At 35.9% G+C, this 17799-nt stretch overlaps 1 protein-coding gene across 10 annotated transcripts in view; it reads left to right on the forward strand.

Moving 5' to 3' along the window:
- EYA4 (EYA transcriptional coactivator and phosphatase 4) overlaps nt 1-17357 on the forward strand; it is a 292335-nt gene extending 274978 nt beyond the window's left edge. For 6 of the 10 annotated variants that reach the window (XM_066248198.1, XM_066248200.1, XM_066248202.1 and 3 more), the window contains 6 exons: nt 1135-1193; nt 1301-1461; nt 3958-4072; nt 8160-8281; nt 10190-10290; nt 13987-17357. In XM_066248198.1, the coding sequence (XP_066104295.1) occupies nt 1135-1193; nt 1301-1461; nt 3958-4072; nt 8160-8281; nt 10190-10290; nt 13987-14067 (639 nt within the window). In that variant the 3' untranslated portion in view covers nt 14068-17357. Of the gene's footprint in view, nt 1-1134; nt 1194-1300; nt 1462-3957; nt 4073-8159; nt 8282-10050; nt 10152-10189; nt 10291-13986 lie in introns of all 10 variants that reach the window. The other 4 variants (XM_066248203.1, XM_066248206.1, XM_066248208.1 and 1 more) reach the window with 2 other exon arrangements.
- The last annotated feature ends 442 nt before the right edge of the window (nt 17358-17799 follow it).

Raw genomic sequence — 17799 nt, forward strand, 5'->3', positions numbered from 1 at the left:
TATAGCATTTGAACTGTTCGTTATGTTTATACCCATCACCTAAAGTCAAATCATTTTCTGTCACCTTAAATTTATAATTTTTATAATTGGTTTTGAATGGTAAGCATTCTATATATAGTCAAAATCTGTCAGTATGAATGAAATAATGGGAATGGGAAAAATAGAAGCCCAAAAGGCTAAAACATGTCCATTCTGAGTTTAATAAGTATTAGGTGTTTTAAATGCCCTAGTCAGATTTCACCATTTGATCATGTTCTAGTTCACTGGAACTTTGCAGATTATTTGAAGATAGAATAGTAAAGACGAACAGTGAAGAAGAACTGAATTCTCCTGCTGAAAAGTTACCATTTGTTCTGAGCACTCTGTAATTTCAATCAGCTTGCTCATTGGGTAGACATACCTTAAGTTTATTTTCCTCTGAGTGTGCAGCATATTGGATGTGGTAGAGCTTCATTTTTTCCTTTTTCCTTTTAAGTATTTTTTTTTTCTTGGTGTAAAGATTTTAAACCTTGAACAAAAGACACAAAGAAAATGTCAGCTTCTGTGGTTATTAGCTTTCTTTCTGTTAGAAGACCAGGACACCGGGACTTTGTAAATAATACCAGCAGCGTTCTCTCCTGGTCTCTCTGGCCCAGCACATGCTGGGAGTCATAGAAATCTCACAGAGCCCATCAGCAGCAAGCCCGTCTGTTTCTGCTCAACAAGTGATAAATAACAGTCGCCACTTGAGGTGCGCAGACCGTACAGTGTTGTGTTTCTTCAGATTAGCTTTGCTGCAATACTTAAGTATGCACAATGGAAATGGAGAAATGGCTGAGGAACCTCCAGTGGTTATTATAATTCAAAAGAGATTTCTTATCAGTTATCTTAAGAGTAAAATTATTTTCTTAATTGCTGTAAAGGAGCCCACATGCCTGTGTTTTCGGCCCCTTTTTTTTGTGGCACTCTTCTGGATTTGGATTTTACGGAGTGAAAAATGGTGCCCTGTCTCAGCAGGGGGTGGTGGCGTGGGTGGACAAATGCTGCCATCTTCTGGCCGTAGCCTGATCCAAATGGAAAGGTGGGGGGAAAACCGTCAAACGGGATGACAAGCATCATTTGAAAACCAAATAACTTTCCCGCTGTTTTCAACAGGAGTGTGATCAAGTTCATATAGATGATGTTTCCTCTGATGATAATGGGCAGGACTTGAGGTAAGCCATGCCTTTTCGTATGCTGTTTCCTACAGAAATTCAGCTATGGAGTTTTGCACATGTAATTATTTCTTTTATCTCTTTTTAATATATTTTGGGTGTTGCAGTACCTACAGTTTTGCAACTGATGGCTTCCATGCAGCTGCAAGTAGTGCAAACCTTTGTTTGCCAACAGGTGTAAGAGGAGGGGTTGACTGGATGAGGAAGTTGGCTTTTCGTTACAGAAGAGTAAAAGAATTATACAACACCTACAAGAACAATGTCGGAGGTAGGTGTGGCTTTTTAAATCTAATACAGGCGCTCTAGTTAGAGGTAGACTTTGAACTGTAGTTCCATATTCCATATTAGAGGCTATCCTACTCTAAAATAAATTATCAAGAGCTCACGTTGACCTACATTGAGCCAAAATTTTAAGTTTCTTGGATGGGTGGTGGGAAATTCTAACTGTAAAATAAAATGTGCAGCTCTGTCAAAGGCATTGGAAATTCATTATTCCCAGCTATTTGGTCAAGATTAACAGACCAAGATTAACAGGCCTTCTTCAGCTGGATGCTACCAGAGAGAGCCAAGCAGAGGCACTAAGTGAGGTGCTGGGAGGACCTGTTTTAAGACAGGAGCTCCAGCCATGGCAACAGAGTTGTTAATAATCATTATCTTTCTGAGATCCTCTCAGATACAAATATAAACAAGCGCTTTTTTTGTCACTTCAAAGACTTCAAAAAGTCTATTTTATTCTTTTAAAAATTGTATGTTGCCTGGCATGTCATGGAGCAATGGATAGAGTGTCGACTTGGAATGCTGAGGTTGCCAGTTTGAAACCCTGGGCTTGCCCAGTCAAGGCACATAAAACAAACAATCAGTGAACAACTAAACTAAACAACTATGAGTTGATACTTCTCACTTCTCCCTTCTTCTGTATAATCAATAAGTACAATCTGTAAAAATTTTTTTTAATTACATGTCATCTGACAGTATATCTTTACCATATATAATGTGAACTGTGATTATCATGGTTTTTGAAAGTTTATGTACTTATAGGTGATATCTAAATCATTTTATACATATATTACAGGTGATATCAAAATCTATGACATCAAAACCAAGACCCAGAAGTGCTTCTTGATAAAATAAACCTTGATGATCTCTATTATTAGAATCACTTTTAGGTCAAGATCCTAAGGTTAGCCATGAGGTCACATAAGTATTTTCTCCCAGGGTTTTTTATTTGTTTCTCTTTAAAAAAAAAATAAATGAATGAAAGAATAAATAAGGAACATAAACCAGAATTAAAATTGAATGATATAGCTAAATACACTTGTACGTACTATACATATGTATCTCCACATTTTTGTCATAGAACACAATATAGTAAATAAGATGTTTTTCTATGGTATTTATGTTACATACACCCGTACTCATCATAAGGGTGGAGCTGTATGTCAATTCACCTTGTAGCCCCAGTGCCTTGCTAGCTTTGAGGTGCATAACAGATGCTCAGCGAATACTCAGTAATGCAAGAGAAGAGAACAATGTAGAACCATGGGCAGTAATGTTAAAACCAAGAGGGAACTTACATATGGAAGACCTTTATTTCCAAATGAAAAATAGGCTTCTGCAGGTTACTGACTTGCTCAGGTTTCCTAATTCATTTTGCTTCTCTATACAAGATGATTTTGTAAAATCAACTAATTAGGTATTCTATTTAAAATCACTGTGAGTAATATGTTTAACTTGAAAATAAATATCCTTTGGGAAAATCTGAATTTTTATCATTCAGGTATGTTATTAATTCCTTTTTGGAGACTATTATTAAAATTATTTCATAGTTACCAAGATTACTAATAAATAATCTTGTATCTTAAAAAGTTTAAACAATGACCCGAGAGTCCATTTTCTGTAACACATTAGCATCTTTCCATTGAGATAAGGACAAATGAGACTTGCTAGAAACTATCAATTTTGATTTAAAAATATTATCTCCCTATGTATAAATTCCCAGTATTCTGAAATACAATTAAAATAAGGAACTTTCTTTTGTAATGATTTACATGGTCTTGTTTTACCATAAAGGAAGAGCTTAAATTTAAAAATTAGCATGCATACTTCTTTTCTTATAACTTCAATATAGTTTTCAACCATTGTCTGTAACTGTGTCATATACTTCAGGATTTTCAGCACAATTCTTAACTTCTTATAAAACCAAGTATTTGTAAGTGCTTTAATACAAATATTAGAAAGAGACTACAGGTTACATAAAATAATGCCATTATAACTGTTTGAAAGTGGTATGATTGTGAATATTAAGAAGCTGAACTTTTCAGACACCCAAAATATTTGAGATATTGTAACCCTTGTGTGAGACTGGTAGACCCGGACTTCTCCTCCAGTCCTGTTGTATCAGAGCCTTGGGTGTGACCCAAGAATAGGCGTGCTCAAGCTCCACAGGTGATCAGCATTCACACCACCAGAGTCCACGTTCAGTGAGGGCAGAAACTGTGACCCAGTCTGTCACTGTTATTTCCGCGGTTTTCAGCCCAGTACCTGACATCAAGAATTTGTTCAATAAATATTTGTGGAATGAATGAATGGATAATCAATTCTGAAATGAAGGCTTCATATTGTTATAAATCAGTCTCTCTTTCTCTCTCCATTTCTGGTACAGGCTGGAATTAAAAGTATCTATACTAGACCGAAGGGAGAGCAAGCTAAGTATTCTTGGAAAGTGTTCATGCCATGACTGTGCCTTGCTTTTTTGGTGTTGCAGGACTCCTTGGCCCTGCCAAGAGAGACGCATGGCTGCAGTTAAGGGCAGAGATTGAAGGCCTCACAGATTCCTGGCTAACAAATGCACTTAAGTCTTTATCAATTATTAGTACTAGGTAAGTGGTATCGTTGCAGTTTCTACATGCATTGTATTGCAGATATAGTCCTAGTATCACAACATATATAAAAATGTTTTAATTCTTTGACTATTTTAGCATTTGAAGGGACTTAACAATTCACTGAAGGCCCATTAGCCCATCTCTCTACCCTTCTGTCCTCATAACTGCAACAATCCCCACAGGAAGAGCATATGAATTCTAGCTTAAAAAAAAAGACACTACTGTTAGTGGGCAAGTACAGAAGACGATGGCACAAGTAAAACAATACTGTTTATAAAAAGAGTGGGTGTTTTTAAGTCTATTATCATAACAGATAACATGCATGAATTAAATGCATCAAAAAAAAGGAAGAGAAGTTCTTAGAAAATTGTAACCTTTGTGTTGTTTGAACTAAAGAGTGAAGTATTGACTAGTTTGTGTTGATAATGGAATGGAATAGACTTAGAATTGGTTGAACACCATGTACCGTAGATGCTATTGAATAAAATAGTATAAATCTGGAAAGTCAGGGCTTGTAGAATGGAGATGAAATATTGTACCATTCTTGTTCCTTAGTTTTATTTCCAAGTTAGATGAGTAAATAAGGGCATGCTTAACAAAGTGTGGGTAACCTAAAATTCAGGGAAGAAAAAGGGTATTTGTACTGATTGTGTCAGAATATAGAAAAACCTTGGCAGGGTGAAAGGAGAGTCCAGTATTTAGAATACAGACATAAACTATCGTGTATCAGATCTTGCACGTGGCTTATAGTGAAGCCATGGGCTGTGACCAGCAACCCTACTGGTAACAGAAAGTCTAACTGAGGAGGGGTGGGGACAATAGCTCCTGGGTCAGCCTAGGAAAGCCAGGACAAAGTACTTTGCTCAGTCCTGGGCGTCACATTCCAGTGGGCTGTGACATATTTGAAGCATCTTATATCCAAATGGCTGGAGAGTTTAGGCTGTGGAAACCACATAAAAAGAACATTTGGAGGGAGAAACCACGGAGTTTAGTCTGAAGAAAAGTCATGTGTGGAACAATAATACTAATTCCACTATTTGAGATGTTAGGCTGAAAATAAATTACATTTCTCTGTGCCTGTGAAGGAGAGAATTAGGGCTGTTGAGTAGGAACCCTAAGAAAAGAGGTTCTTGGTCCATGTGAGGAAGAATTGTCTAACAATTAAAGATACTTTTATAATGGGACTTGCTGCTTTGTGATTTGTGCAACTGGTAACATGGAGATCAAAGGTCAAAAAGCTGGGATATGAGGATTTTGAGCCCCTGAAACTATATAAATGGAGTGGACTGTGTATTTGCCTGGGGAGGAGTTCAACAACTTTTATTATTTCTAAAAAAAAAAGGTCTCCTAGGTAGTTAAAATTCAAAGGTTATTACATATTCCATAGATTATATGCTTGCTAAATCTAATATAATTATAGAGATTGTTATTAAACACGTGGCCTTAAAGGAACTACATGGGTGTGTGATCTTTAAGAAATAAGGTGTAACAAGGAAATGGAGGGTAAAATAATTCATTACACACTGAAGATTTAGGTGCCATGAAATTTGCTAAGTTTTTTACATATATTACCCTGTTGGTAATTTTCACAAAACATTTGGGATCAGAAAGAGGAGGTGCCCTGTACAAAACATTGATGAATTAGGTATCAGAGCCTTTGGCAAAGTTTTTACCCTCTGACCCTGAGTCTTGTTTCATGAATATAATGAAGGGTTATCATCAAATGTATAGGAAACATTCATATATAAGGTAGAGTTATTTATTAATGTTGAGATATCATAAACCGTCTAAGTGACCAAGCTCAACTTTTAAAAATGACGGTGCAGCCACACTAGAGAGTAGTTTACACTCATTATGTTTTGTTGGGAAAAGGGAAATACTATTATTTCCCTACAATATGACAAATTAATAAGCTTATGCTATAAGCAAATAAAAAAGTAAAATACAAAGTTATATACATAGTATGATCCTAATGGGAAAAAAAATCTGTACAGAAACAGAAATTCTGAAAATAAGTGTACAAAATGGGGAAAACAGCAACCATCTCTGCACAGTTAAATAATTGATGCTTTTTATTTTCTTATTTATATTTATCTTTGTTTTACAACCATATAATATAATTTATAAATATATGCAATGTTTATAATTAAAAATCAGAATGCATTACAAGTTGCATAGACATATATGCAATATTTTTAATTTAAAAAATATGTAATTCTGAGTATTCCAGGGTAAATGGTGAAGCTAGATTTTAGAACCATTATCTCTCAACTTCAGAAATTTTTGCTTTATTTTATTCCACCATGTTTTCAATTTGTAATACTCATTTGTATATGACACTGAATAGCATCTAGTTTTGACAAAATATTATGTAGAACTTTAAATGTCAAAATATAGTAATGTGTTTATATATTATTCTTAATAATTTGCCATTATGTGGTTAGTTTCTGTCTGATAATAGACAGATCACTTTCTAGGTCTTGATTTCCTAATCAGTAAAATGAAGGATTGTATTGATGATATTTATTAAACTTCTACCTCTAGCTCTTTGTTTCTTTATCTTGTATAAGTTGATGATCACATCATTTGCTTCCAGGAGTCAGAGCTCTTGTTATAAAATCAGATATCTATGGAGATAATTTAGAAATGAACATTCTTTACAAAGAATTTACAAAGAATTAATTACAAAGGCGTTGTAATTGTTTTCGAATAAATTATATATAGTTTTTCCATACAAATGATATGTCTAAAGAATATAAGTATGATAGTAAGTACACTGAGGGCTAAGCATGTATATACCCATGAAGAGTTAGCACTCAGCTTGCTCTTCTAAGTGGCCATGAGGCCACATTGATGAAAGTTAATCTAGAGAATTCTAGAGAATATTTTACAGCTGTCACAAATATTCATTAAAGGCATACGATACAGAATATCTAATAGAAGAAAACGTCCATAGCTATATGCCTTCTCTTTCTCAATTTCAGAGGTGTAGTTTTGAGCCCATCAAAGCAGGATGGCTTAATTTCCCCCATAGTCAAGGAGGACCACATGCCTCACAGCACTTCCCACTCTCTTGGTGTTTCCTTTATCTCTCCGACCCCAGTATTACCATGAAAGAAACAGCTGTAAAATTGCAGGATGGGAGATTCTCACTCTCAAAGGGTAGGACCTTTGTTGAGGATTAAGCTTTTAGCCATTAAATGCAATTTGCCCTTTGTTGTTGCTGAAGGAGAGATCCAGGGGTTCAGCCCCTTCTGTACAAAGCAAAGATCCTCTCCATCTTTCTTCAGCATCTATCATTTGTCAGCACCTTGATTGAGACTCTCTGTGCTATTTCTTCTACAGAATCTAAAAACTGCTTTTACCCATTCTGTCACATTCTTTCTGCCTATGCCCTCTACTTTCCCATAATCTGAAAATACCAGGACAGAGTTCTGTTACCCTAATATTTACCTGCTCTGGATGCTTTTAAGAAATTAGAGTTAGGTCATTCTCCCTCTGACAACCTTCTTGTCATTGATAAAAGCTGAGGTAGGTATTCTCTGAGGTTCCACAGGGACCTGACAAGATACTTATTACAGAACACATTTAATATTACAGGTGTCTGTTTACTTGTCTTTCTCTGTGTCTGTCTTATAATCCAGAGGGGGAGAAAACCACCATACATATATTTGCCCATTTTTCTTCAATTTCTCCATTTTAGGATGTATTCCTAGCACCTGTCATGGTGCCTGACACGTAGTAGATATTCCATAAATAACTGTTGAATGATAAAAGGTTAGGTTATCAAGCACTCTTTATTAGGGAATTGAGAGACCACAATAATAGTTTTAAATCTGTACGAATAGCCCTGGCTGGGTGGTTCAGTTGGTTAGAGCATATTTCCAATATGCCAAGGTTGTGTATTTGATCCCCAGTCAAGGCACATACAAAAATTAACCAATGGATCAACGAATCAATGTTTATCTCTTTCTCTCTCTCTCTAAAATCAATCAATCAATCAATCAATCAGTCTTTAATATCTGTACTAATAGAAACTATTTAGTATTAGAAGACAAATATGCATATTTCCTCCCTATCTTAGGAGTAACTGCGTAAATGTCTTGGTAACGACAACGCAACTGATTCCAGCACTTGCGAAGGTTCTACTCTATAGCTTAGGAGGTGCTTTCCCCATTGAGAATATTTACAGTGCGACTAAAATAGGTAAGAAAATTCATTCTAAATCTGTATGAAATATGTTCACTTCTGTGTTTGGAGAATTTTCCTAATGTGTGTCTGTATGATTCCCTCTTTATCACCTTGGCTGCTAGAGTATCAGGCAAATTTGACAGCACACAAATAACAAAGTGCCCTCCTACTCATTATATATGTGCAGATTTTGTGATATATATATCATAATGGCACATACGAACAATACACAGTGTATCTAGCCATGGTATTTAATAGTTTATTTAGTGTGATACATAGTATTTTATCCTTGCATATGGAATCATCTAAATCTAACATAAAAATACTATTTTGGCAGAAGAGTGTCAGATATTCCAGAAATACATAATTTGATGAATTAGAAAACATAATTGAAACATTCATAACACACAAATGGCTAGCAATCCACATTTTCAACACTGTTCAGTAGCAATCAAAGGATGACAGCCTTGCTCATATGGTTAATATCTATCTGTGGAGCCATCACTGATTTGAAGTGCCTTTCACAAACTAAGACTTCTGGTAAACTTTCAAAACCAAAACTTCATCAAATTCTGCCGTCCTGAAAGAGTTAAAAGAAAAGAACTCTTGTATTCCCTGTCTTTCAAGGAAATGCCTGGGGAAATAGATGGGTTGTATAACGTGCCCTGAAGGTCAGCAAACTTACACCCTGGCACCTTGACAAGAGAAGTTCAAAATCCTAAAATCCCCTCCCAAAAATAACCCACCCTGGGCCTTGCAGAGTTTTTATATTGACACAGGCAAAAGGAGCCCCTAGCTGCAGCTGTTTGGGGAGGAGAGTGAAAGAGAGCCAAGCTTTGGTAAATTCTCCAGTGTCATAAGCAGAACAGTTCAGAGCCCTGGTAGCAACCTTATTCATTTTTAATAAATGTATGTATTTACACTAGCAGGATTAATATAGAGAACTTGCCTTTATGACTAATCAAATAATTTTATACAAGCATAGACATTTCTTCTAGTAAGGACAGTATTTTTTCTTAATAGCCAAATTATTGCTAACGATTAATCTGAGAAAAAAGTCTTTTTTTATGTTTTCCTTTAAACTGGTATTTTTTTTTTGAATTATCAAATTAAGAAAAAGTGCAGAAGTAACCATGACTACATGAACATTTTGGGAATGAAATTCAGAGAATAATGCCAAGGCTATAAAAACGAAGAGCATGTAGAAATTCCATGGTGTATTCCCATAGTGCCATCAGAGGATATTAGCGTCACCAGTGCCGTGGCCCAGACAGCACTCTTGGTACATTTAATCTGAACAGACTAGCTCCAACCACCCGAAGGAAAAAGTTTTATGTCAAAGTAAATTCACATCTTAATATGCCCTCTTTTCTTATAGGTGAACCTTCAATAGTTCTTAATAATATTTTCAGCTGACTTGTCTATACTATATAAAATAAACTAGATAAAAGTAATATATAGGATGAAAAGATAAATGTCAAAACTTACAGTTGCTTGTAAGGTTGTTCCGATAGCTTTTTGGTGAAGTGAAAGGTATTAATATTTTCTCTGGGTCAAATGCTCAACCCTGCAGATTGTTTTGAAGCATGGGACACATTTGTGCAGTAAGCAGCCCCAAGTAAAGACTAAACATAATTCAAGCATATTTGTAGATTTTATTAACCCAGAGGTTGCAAGCTAGTTTAAGTGATGGATGTTGAAGAGAAATTAACTGAACACTTTATGTGAATCTTTAGGTTAATGAATGCAATGGCTGGAAGAATAAGCAGTGCATTGTTTTTCAGGCAAGGAAAGCTGTTTTGAGCGTATAGTGTCCAGATTTGGCACTAACATAACTTATGTTGTGATTGGAGATGGCCGAGATGAGGAGCATGCCGCTAACCAGGTAACTTCACTCTGAACTTTATCTCATTTATCTTCCAGGAAAAGAAAGTTGCTTTGAACGAATAATGCAAAGGTTTGGCAGAAAAGTAGTATATGTTGTAATTGGGGATGGTGTAGAAGAAGAACAGGCAGCAAAAAAGGTAACCTGTCTCAAACAATGTTGGTGTGATACTTCTAATGCAAGCTTTTTTGTTTGCATTCCTGTAAGTTTGGCCCAATGGCAGCTTGATAAATGATTTAAACTCATAGATGCAAAGCAGTAAGAGCATGAGAAGGTCAATACTTACATTCAAATAAACCATTTGGAGTTTAGCATTTTTTTTTCCTGAAAATTGATAAGAAATTTAGTTATGATTATTTATGTGTGTGCGTGCGCGTGTATAATACACACTGAGATAATGGTCTGTAAGATGGGGAAAAAAGAACCATTTTTAGGCACATGAGATTTTTCACAGTATAAACAAGTCTAATGAGCTTCACAGAAAATCATGGAGCTCAGTCCTACCCTTCTCCTCACCCATCCTCTATGTCACATGGTCCTTGCTTAATAGCAAGTGTGCTCCCTGCTGACAAATGCTGAGAGTAGATTTAGTAGCTGAAAGAGAAACTGTTGTGAGAAAATTTAATAAGCGCTATTGGAATGGGATGTACTATTCAGATCCTTTTGTGCCAGCTTGTTGTAGAGATTTAGAGGCAACGTGCCTCACATCTTCTAGAAGAGTGTTGTCTATTTTGGTGAGCCATTGGTACGTGATTGAAGCCAAGCAGCTGGCTTTGAACATACTCAGAAGATCTCATAGGCCCTAGGTATTTAAAATAAGCCTTTTCATCTGGCCCATATTTCTACAGAAGAAATCAAGGCAGTTAAAAACCATTAAATGGTTGGTCCAAGATCAAAAGAGGAATGATATCAGGATTGGCCCAGACACCAGACTATCAGTCAACACAACAGAGATTTACTGCTTCCTTCTCTGAATGATAACAAAACTCTCAAAGCCAGGATAAAAGTGATATAATTTATAAAACAAAGCAAAATTACGAATTAATATTTGGAAACAATGACATAGCAGCTTATATTGTTTCACATAGAAAGAATGTTGTTGTTGTTTTTTTATCCTGAGATTTCAAATCCTCATCTAATAAAACCTTCTTTAACATGTGCATGTGCTAAAGTGTTTACCTGATTTTTGTTTCCCCTCCCCCACCAAATTTTTTTTCTCCCCCCCCAAAAATCAACATAAACAGTTTCCTAGAAAAGTTTAGAGCTTGTATAACAAGAGAAAGGAAATGACTTATATATGGAGTCAATTCAAATCCAGCAAAATGAAGGAAGAGAAAGAGGTCCCACTTTAGAAGGTTGAGTGACATGTTGGAAGCCATGAACATGAAGAAATCCTACGCAGGCTCAGCTTCCCACAGCCCTCCTTGGTCTCAGCAGTCAGCAACCCTAGACTGCACGCTGCTCCTACAGACATCCTGTAGGATGAGGTCAGAGATGCAGCTTCCACAAATACAATTTTCATTGCTGACTGCTCTTTGAAATCCTTTCAGTTGCACACAATGGAAATATCTTCTGTAGTTGGTCCATGTCCTGAGTCCATATTCTTATTAAGATTTTCATATTGACACCATAATACAAAACAAATAGCTCGCAATGCCGCCACTAACAGTAAACATTTCACATATATTTGGGTCAGGGATTATAAAACTCAGTTTTCCAAACCGGAAACAGTATACGCCTTTGAAAATGAAAACTTCTACCCCAGTTGTTCATGGCGTGAAATTGGTAGACCAGTTGTTGTAACTTCTGCCTCGCACCCAAAACCAGGAGAAAAGGGCATGAGTCCCAGAGGATGAGAACCTCGGTTAGAATGCTATTTCCAAATGGTTGTTTATGTAGGTACAGTTTGGTGGTGGTGAAGGCTTATAATTCTATTCTGAAGCACAGGTGGTTGGTTTCTCTAGTATCCATTAATGCATGCTTTCCTTTGAATGTAGCTGTAATCGCATGTGCAGAGATATTAAGTACTATTTTGTTATTACAAATAGATCTGAGCTGAATGAAAAAAATGTACTTCTGGGTATATTTCTGTGTTTAATTTCATCTAAAACTATAGGGTTTTTTTATAAATCGAAGAAGAAATTTCAAAGTTTAGAAATAATAGTGTATAACTGCAATCCCCTATTGAAATATATAATATAAATACAAACCATAATTATAATTGTAAATTTTCTAGAAGCCATATTTTTAAAAAAGTAAAAATGGACAGAATTAATTTTAGTAATATAGTTAACCCAATTTATCTACAATACCATTGTCTCAACACCTAAAAAAAATATAAAAATTATTTTTAAAATGTTTTAATTCATTTTAATTTACATTCTAAGTCTTTGAAATTTAGTATGTATTTTGAACTGGACAATTTCAACTATTCAATAGCCACATGAGATTAGTAGCTATCATATTAGATAGCAAAGGATTATATAACAATAGTGATTATTATTTTAATGATTAATTTTTATAATAAAAATGTATTCCCCATTTTTTATACAAATGTATTTTCATTATACACATGACTATATAACATATATATTCTCTAAGAAGTCATCAGCCAAAACTTACAAATAATGTTTTCGTTTTGTTAATAACTCTAGTTCAGGAGTCCTTTTTACTCATCATCCTCCACAATGGAGTTGTTCTGTACATGTTTTTTTCTTTATCTTTTTTTTTTTTTTCACAGAGACAGAGAGAGAGTCAGAGAGAGGGATAGATAGGGACAGACAGACAGGAACAGAGAGAGATGAGAAGCATCAATCATTAGTTTTTTGTTGCGACACCTCAGTTGTTTATTGATTGCTTTCTCATATGTGCCTTGACCGTGGGTCTTCAGCAGACCGAGTAACTCCTTGCTCGAGCCAGCGACCTTGGGTCCAAGCTGGTGAGCTTTGCTCAAACCAGATGAGCCCGAACTCAAGCTGGTGACCTCTGGGTCTCAAACCTGAGTCCTTCTCATCCCAGTCCAACGCTCTATCCACTGCACCACCGCCTGGTCAGGCACATGTTTTTTTCTGATCACATCTTTTTATGAAATATTAATACCATACATGTATCAGATACTGGTATATTTTTGTAGGGCCATGAATCACTGTAATGTCTATGAATTGTTGCCCCACAAGAACCCATCTTTTTGTCTCCTTCAGTGTGTGTCCCTTCCCAGTGAGAATGGTTACTGTAATGCTTTCTCTCAGACCCACATCAGTGAAATAAATTGATCAACTCTACGGACTCCAGCTAGTTACCCCAGCAAAGTAAGAAAGTTGATCATCCCCACCTTATATAGTCCAGCTTCAGATTGTTTTTTATATAGAAATGGATTTACTCTTTTCCTCTCAGAAGGACAAAAATCCTTTAGCTGAGGCAGTTTCTTGTGTTTAGATTTTTAATGTTTAGCTGAGAGATGGAATTTTCAGAGTGATATCGTGGTTAGAACTTTCTCCCCACTGACCACACAGGATTTTGATGCCAGTTGCTTTTCCAGATGCTGCTGTTGGTAATGATAACTTCCCAGAATAAATATGAAACCACCTAAGAAATCTCAATGTTTGCTTTTTCTGTCATTAAATCCAGTTCAGATCTATTTCTCAATTATTTTGACAATGCCATAGTGATGCTACCAAGCCTTCAAATATGGTCATCCCTCTCTTAAACTCCCTCCCCTGAACTTGGGTGGACTACACATCCTTGTGTGTACGGCTGCTTCATTGAGACAATAGTTATGATCTCTCTCCATTCCTTCCCCTTCTCTCTCCCGTCCCTCCCTCTCTTAACCACACAGCACAACATGCCCTTTTGGAGGATATCAAGTCACTCAGACCTCTTGGCTCTACATCAAGCACTGGAATTAGAGTATTTGTAACTGTGTTCTCTAACTGGAGATCCGTTTTTTTATATGTATATTTCAAGTACACTGAATTTTTATGTGTGATTCAATGCCTCTGGCTTTACACATATAAATTGTCTTAAAGGAGGAAATCATATTTGGAATGAAAATTCCAGAATGAAGAATTCAGATTGCAGAACGGGATTAAACTTTAGTGCTACAGAAAGGAAGCTCTATGGTCTTATATTTACAACACTTTAATGGTTTAACAACAACAACAACAACAAATCTGTGGAGGTTGCTGGTACACACCGAAAGAGTCCTAACTGGAATGAACAGCTTTAGCAAAGAACTCTTACCCTGGCAAAGCACCAACACATGCTTCGTCTGACAAGGTGGTGTTCAACAACATTCCTCAAAGTGGGAGATCTTCTCAGCCCTGAGGTTTGAATCTGACTTTAGCCTACCTAGCCCAGAAAATCTGAATTGGAATGCACTCAGACTGTATAAGGACAATCCTATCTAGACCTGTAATTTGTGTAAATTATTGATGAAAATAATTTACTGTGACTTTATTAGCAGCTGACTTTGAAAGTGGATGCAATTTTTCTTTCATTTGTCGGGGAAGGGCGTGGGAGGGGCAGTGGGAACCTAATATTGTCTCTTTTTTTTTAAGTTTGGCAAACAGAATGTTCATACTGATGTGTTGTGCCTTAAAGACAAGACAGCATTTGTGTGTTACAATGTAACTTTGGTTAAAAAATCTCTGTAGATAATTAAAAGCAAAAACCTTTGTGATCATTTTAAACATGACCAAATTTAAAATTCAAGCTCTCAAAGCTGAATACTGCATCAGCAAGAAACTGAGTTATTTGTTGCAATAAGAAAACCTTAATAATAAAAGAAAGCTTGTGTGTTATTTGGGTTCTTAATAATTCCAATAATGTTATGAGGCAACTATTTGTGCATCCAACCATAAGCTGAAGGTTAGGGAAAGACTGTGGGACCTTTACTTAGAGAAAGTGAGATGTATGTTGAAGTCCTGAGTAACCTTTCTACAGTTTTATTGGAGAAAACTAAGAGCCATATATTCATGACGACTTGCACTGGTCTGAGTTTGACTTTTTGATAAGTGTAAGTGGTGTAGAGGAAAATATTCTCATAAAGATTATAAGCTAGTATCACCTAAACTTCCTTAGAATATATCATGAACATGGCTTTAAAATTCCATTGATTAAACATGGCTTAAAATAAAGCTCAGTGTATTTATTCCCGATGCCATTGCAAAAATGAAATGTCACTAGTAGTGAAAGGCGGATGCCCCAGCTAGGGCTTCCAAGGAAAAAAGTGAATCGATGAAAATGTTACCGAGAATATTATCATAAAATAATTTAGTAAGTGAGCCAGATCTTGGCAGCATTACTGAAATTACAACGATGAAATTGTACCTGGTTTCCTGTCTTAGCACATCAACCCAGTTTCTCTCCATTACAGACCTGCGCACCTTATTTTCTACCTATCCTGTTATTGCACAATGGACTGCATTCATTGCGAGGAGAACCTGTCATCGTGTGTTTGCATGTTTTCTTTTTCTTGGTGTGTAGCCCATGTTAGGAACATGATACAGGTTCTCCTGTCATTTTGTGTGACACGATTTCCCTTGTGGAAATTTAAGACTTCAAGATCCAGAAGTGTTTTAATGATGTTTGCGCCTGCAGTTCTGTGTTTAAAATGTCAGAATGTGGAACTGGAGTCCAGCTACCCGGAAGTGACCCTAAGCAGAGGTTGGTCGGAATTCTTCACCCTCTGAGGCTTCAGTGGTCCCGTAGGTCGGCGCTTGGCACACTGATCATGCCCACTCACTGTGGAAATATGATTTTACTTCCCAGGCTATAAACCAATATTTCTTTACTGAGTGCAAAGGCCATGTTTACACTGGGCAGAAAGAGATTGAGATCTGGTTTTATATAAGATTGTGATTTTTATCACACAAACCTGTCAACTTATTCTGTAGCTTTCGGCTACCTCTCCCCTAAGTACAGTAAGTACAGTCACAGACAAACTAAGGTTGGAATGCTTTTAATAATAATAATAATAATGATGATGATAATAATAATTCTTTCATCTGTTAGCCTTTAGCATGAAAATAAGTTTTAAAAAATTAAAGAGCTGCATTGATTATCAATAATTATATGTTGTGCACTAAAACCTTAAATATTTATTACTGTGAATAAAACAAAATTATCTTTACTGTACGGCTAGTTTTTTTAAATGACAGAATGGTGGCATTACATCTAATTTTTCATTCTTTTTCATATCAAACAAGCAAGGCTTCTTATGCTGCTAAGCCTGCAGGTGCAGAGAGGAACGCCCCTTCATAGCACAAAGAGAAGGGTCACTGATTGTATCACCCTGTGCTATTTCTCTCACACATTTTCTTCTCTGATTATGTGTTCAGAAGAGGCTGCCAGCATAGAACTTAACGCTATGATGAAGGAGAAAGCTTGTCTGGCACAACAACGGAGCAGGCCAATGAGCCTACATCACGGCTTGTCATGCGACTTTGAGCATGCTCAAACTAGAGCCCTTCCCTCCCCACCTTAGTAACAGAAGATCTGCTTCCCCTCTGATCTGAAAACTAATTAACCAACCAACCAACAAAAAAGCAACCCCTTTGGCAATATCTGCATTCTATTTATCTATAGAATATTGTGCCTTATTGTAAATCAGTTTGAAAAATATTTTGCAACTAAAAGGAGTTTTTGGCTACTTTATGTACAAATATGGTATAAGACTAGAAGGGTAACCGTCTTGTGTTGCACCTGAAATATCAAGATAGGCGGGCTGGTTATAATATTGCAGCATACAGGATAAAGTTGATTAAGTCACTGTACCCCTACAAAAGTTTGTAAATCAGATTCAGAGGCAAAAAAAAAAAAAAGAATCATGCAGTTTGTGCACAAAAAAGTAGATAATAACTCTCTAACTTCTTTTCCCTTAGTCTCTAGTGAGCTAAGATACAAAATAGTGTCAATAGCATGTTCCAGTATGAATTTTTTTAAAGCACATGTGTGTATGACAAGCCTACATTCTCAGTGAATATGGCATTTAGTATTTCTTTTAAAAGCAAACTTAAGCATCATGAGCCAAAGTTGTATTTTGACTCCCTACTATGGTAGCGTTATGGAGATCTCACAAAGTCAAGGATTTCTGTTATGTATTAGTAAAGTATAGATTATGGGGGCCTACATAATTTAAAGAAATGTAAATTAATATTAAAAGCTTGTAAAAATATGTACATCTTTACTATTTCTCAATAAATACCTTTGGAAATGTTTTCATTTTCTTCACCCTCCCATGTTGTAGAGTTTTTGTTTTGTGTATTTAGTTCGCTTCTAAATAATGTGAAATTTGTCTTCAGGTTTCTTGGTGTATTCTTGTTTTCCCTTTTTATGTGTGTGCCTAAGTTGCATAATTTGTAGTTAAGGCAAGCTAGGATGTAACTCAGTAAAATGTGACTAAGTCTAAAAGTGTGCTGGTGTAATGAAAATATGTGAGCTGCATAGATTTTTACACAGAGCTGCTACATTCAGGTATAATGCATAAGTAGTCATAGTTTATTAATGATAAAGTAATGCCTGTTAGGATACCTAATACAAGTTCCCTTGAGATAGATATGGATGTAGTTTATAAATAGCTTCAAAGAGTGATAAAGGAGTGTTTTTCTGAAATAGATTATCTTTTATATATATATATACATATATATAT

This window comes from Saccopteryx bilineata, chromosome 12 (assembly GCF_036850765.1).
Source record: "Saccopteryx bilineata isolate mSacBil1 chromosome 12, mSacBil1_pri_phased_curated, whole genome shotgun sequence".
Taxonomy (NCBI): Eukaryota; Metazoa; Chordata; class Mammalia; order Chiroptera; family Emballonuridae; genus Saccopteryx; species Saccopteryx bilineata.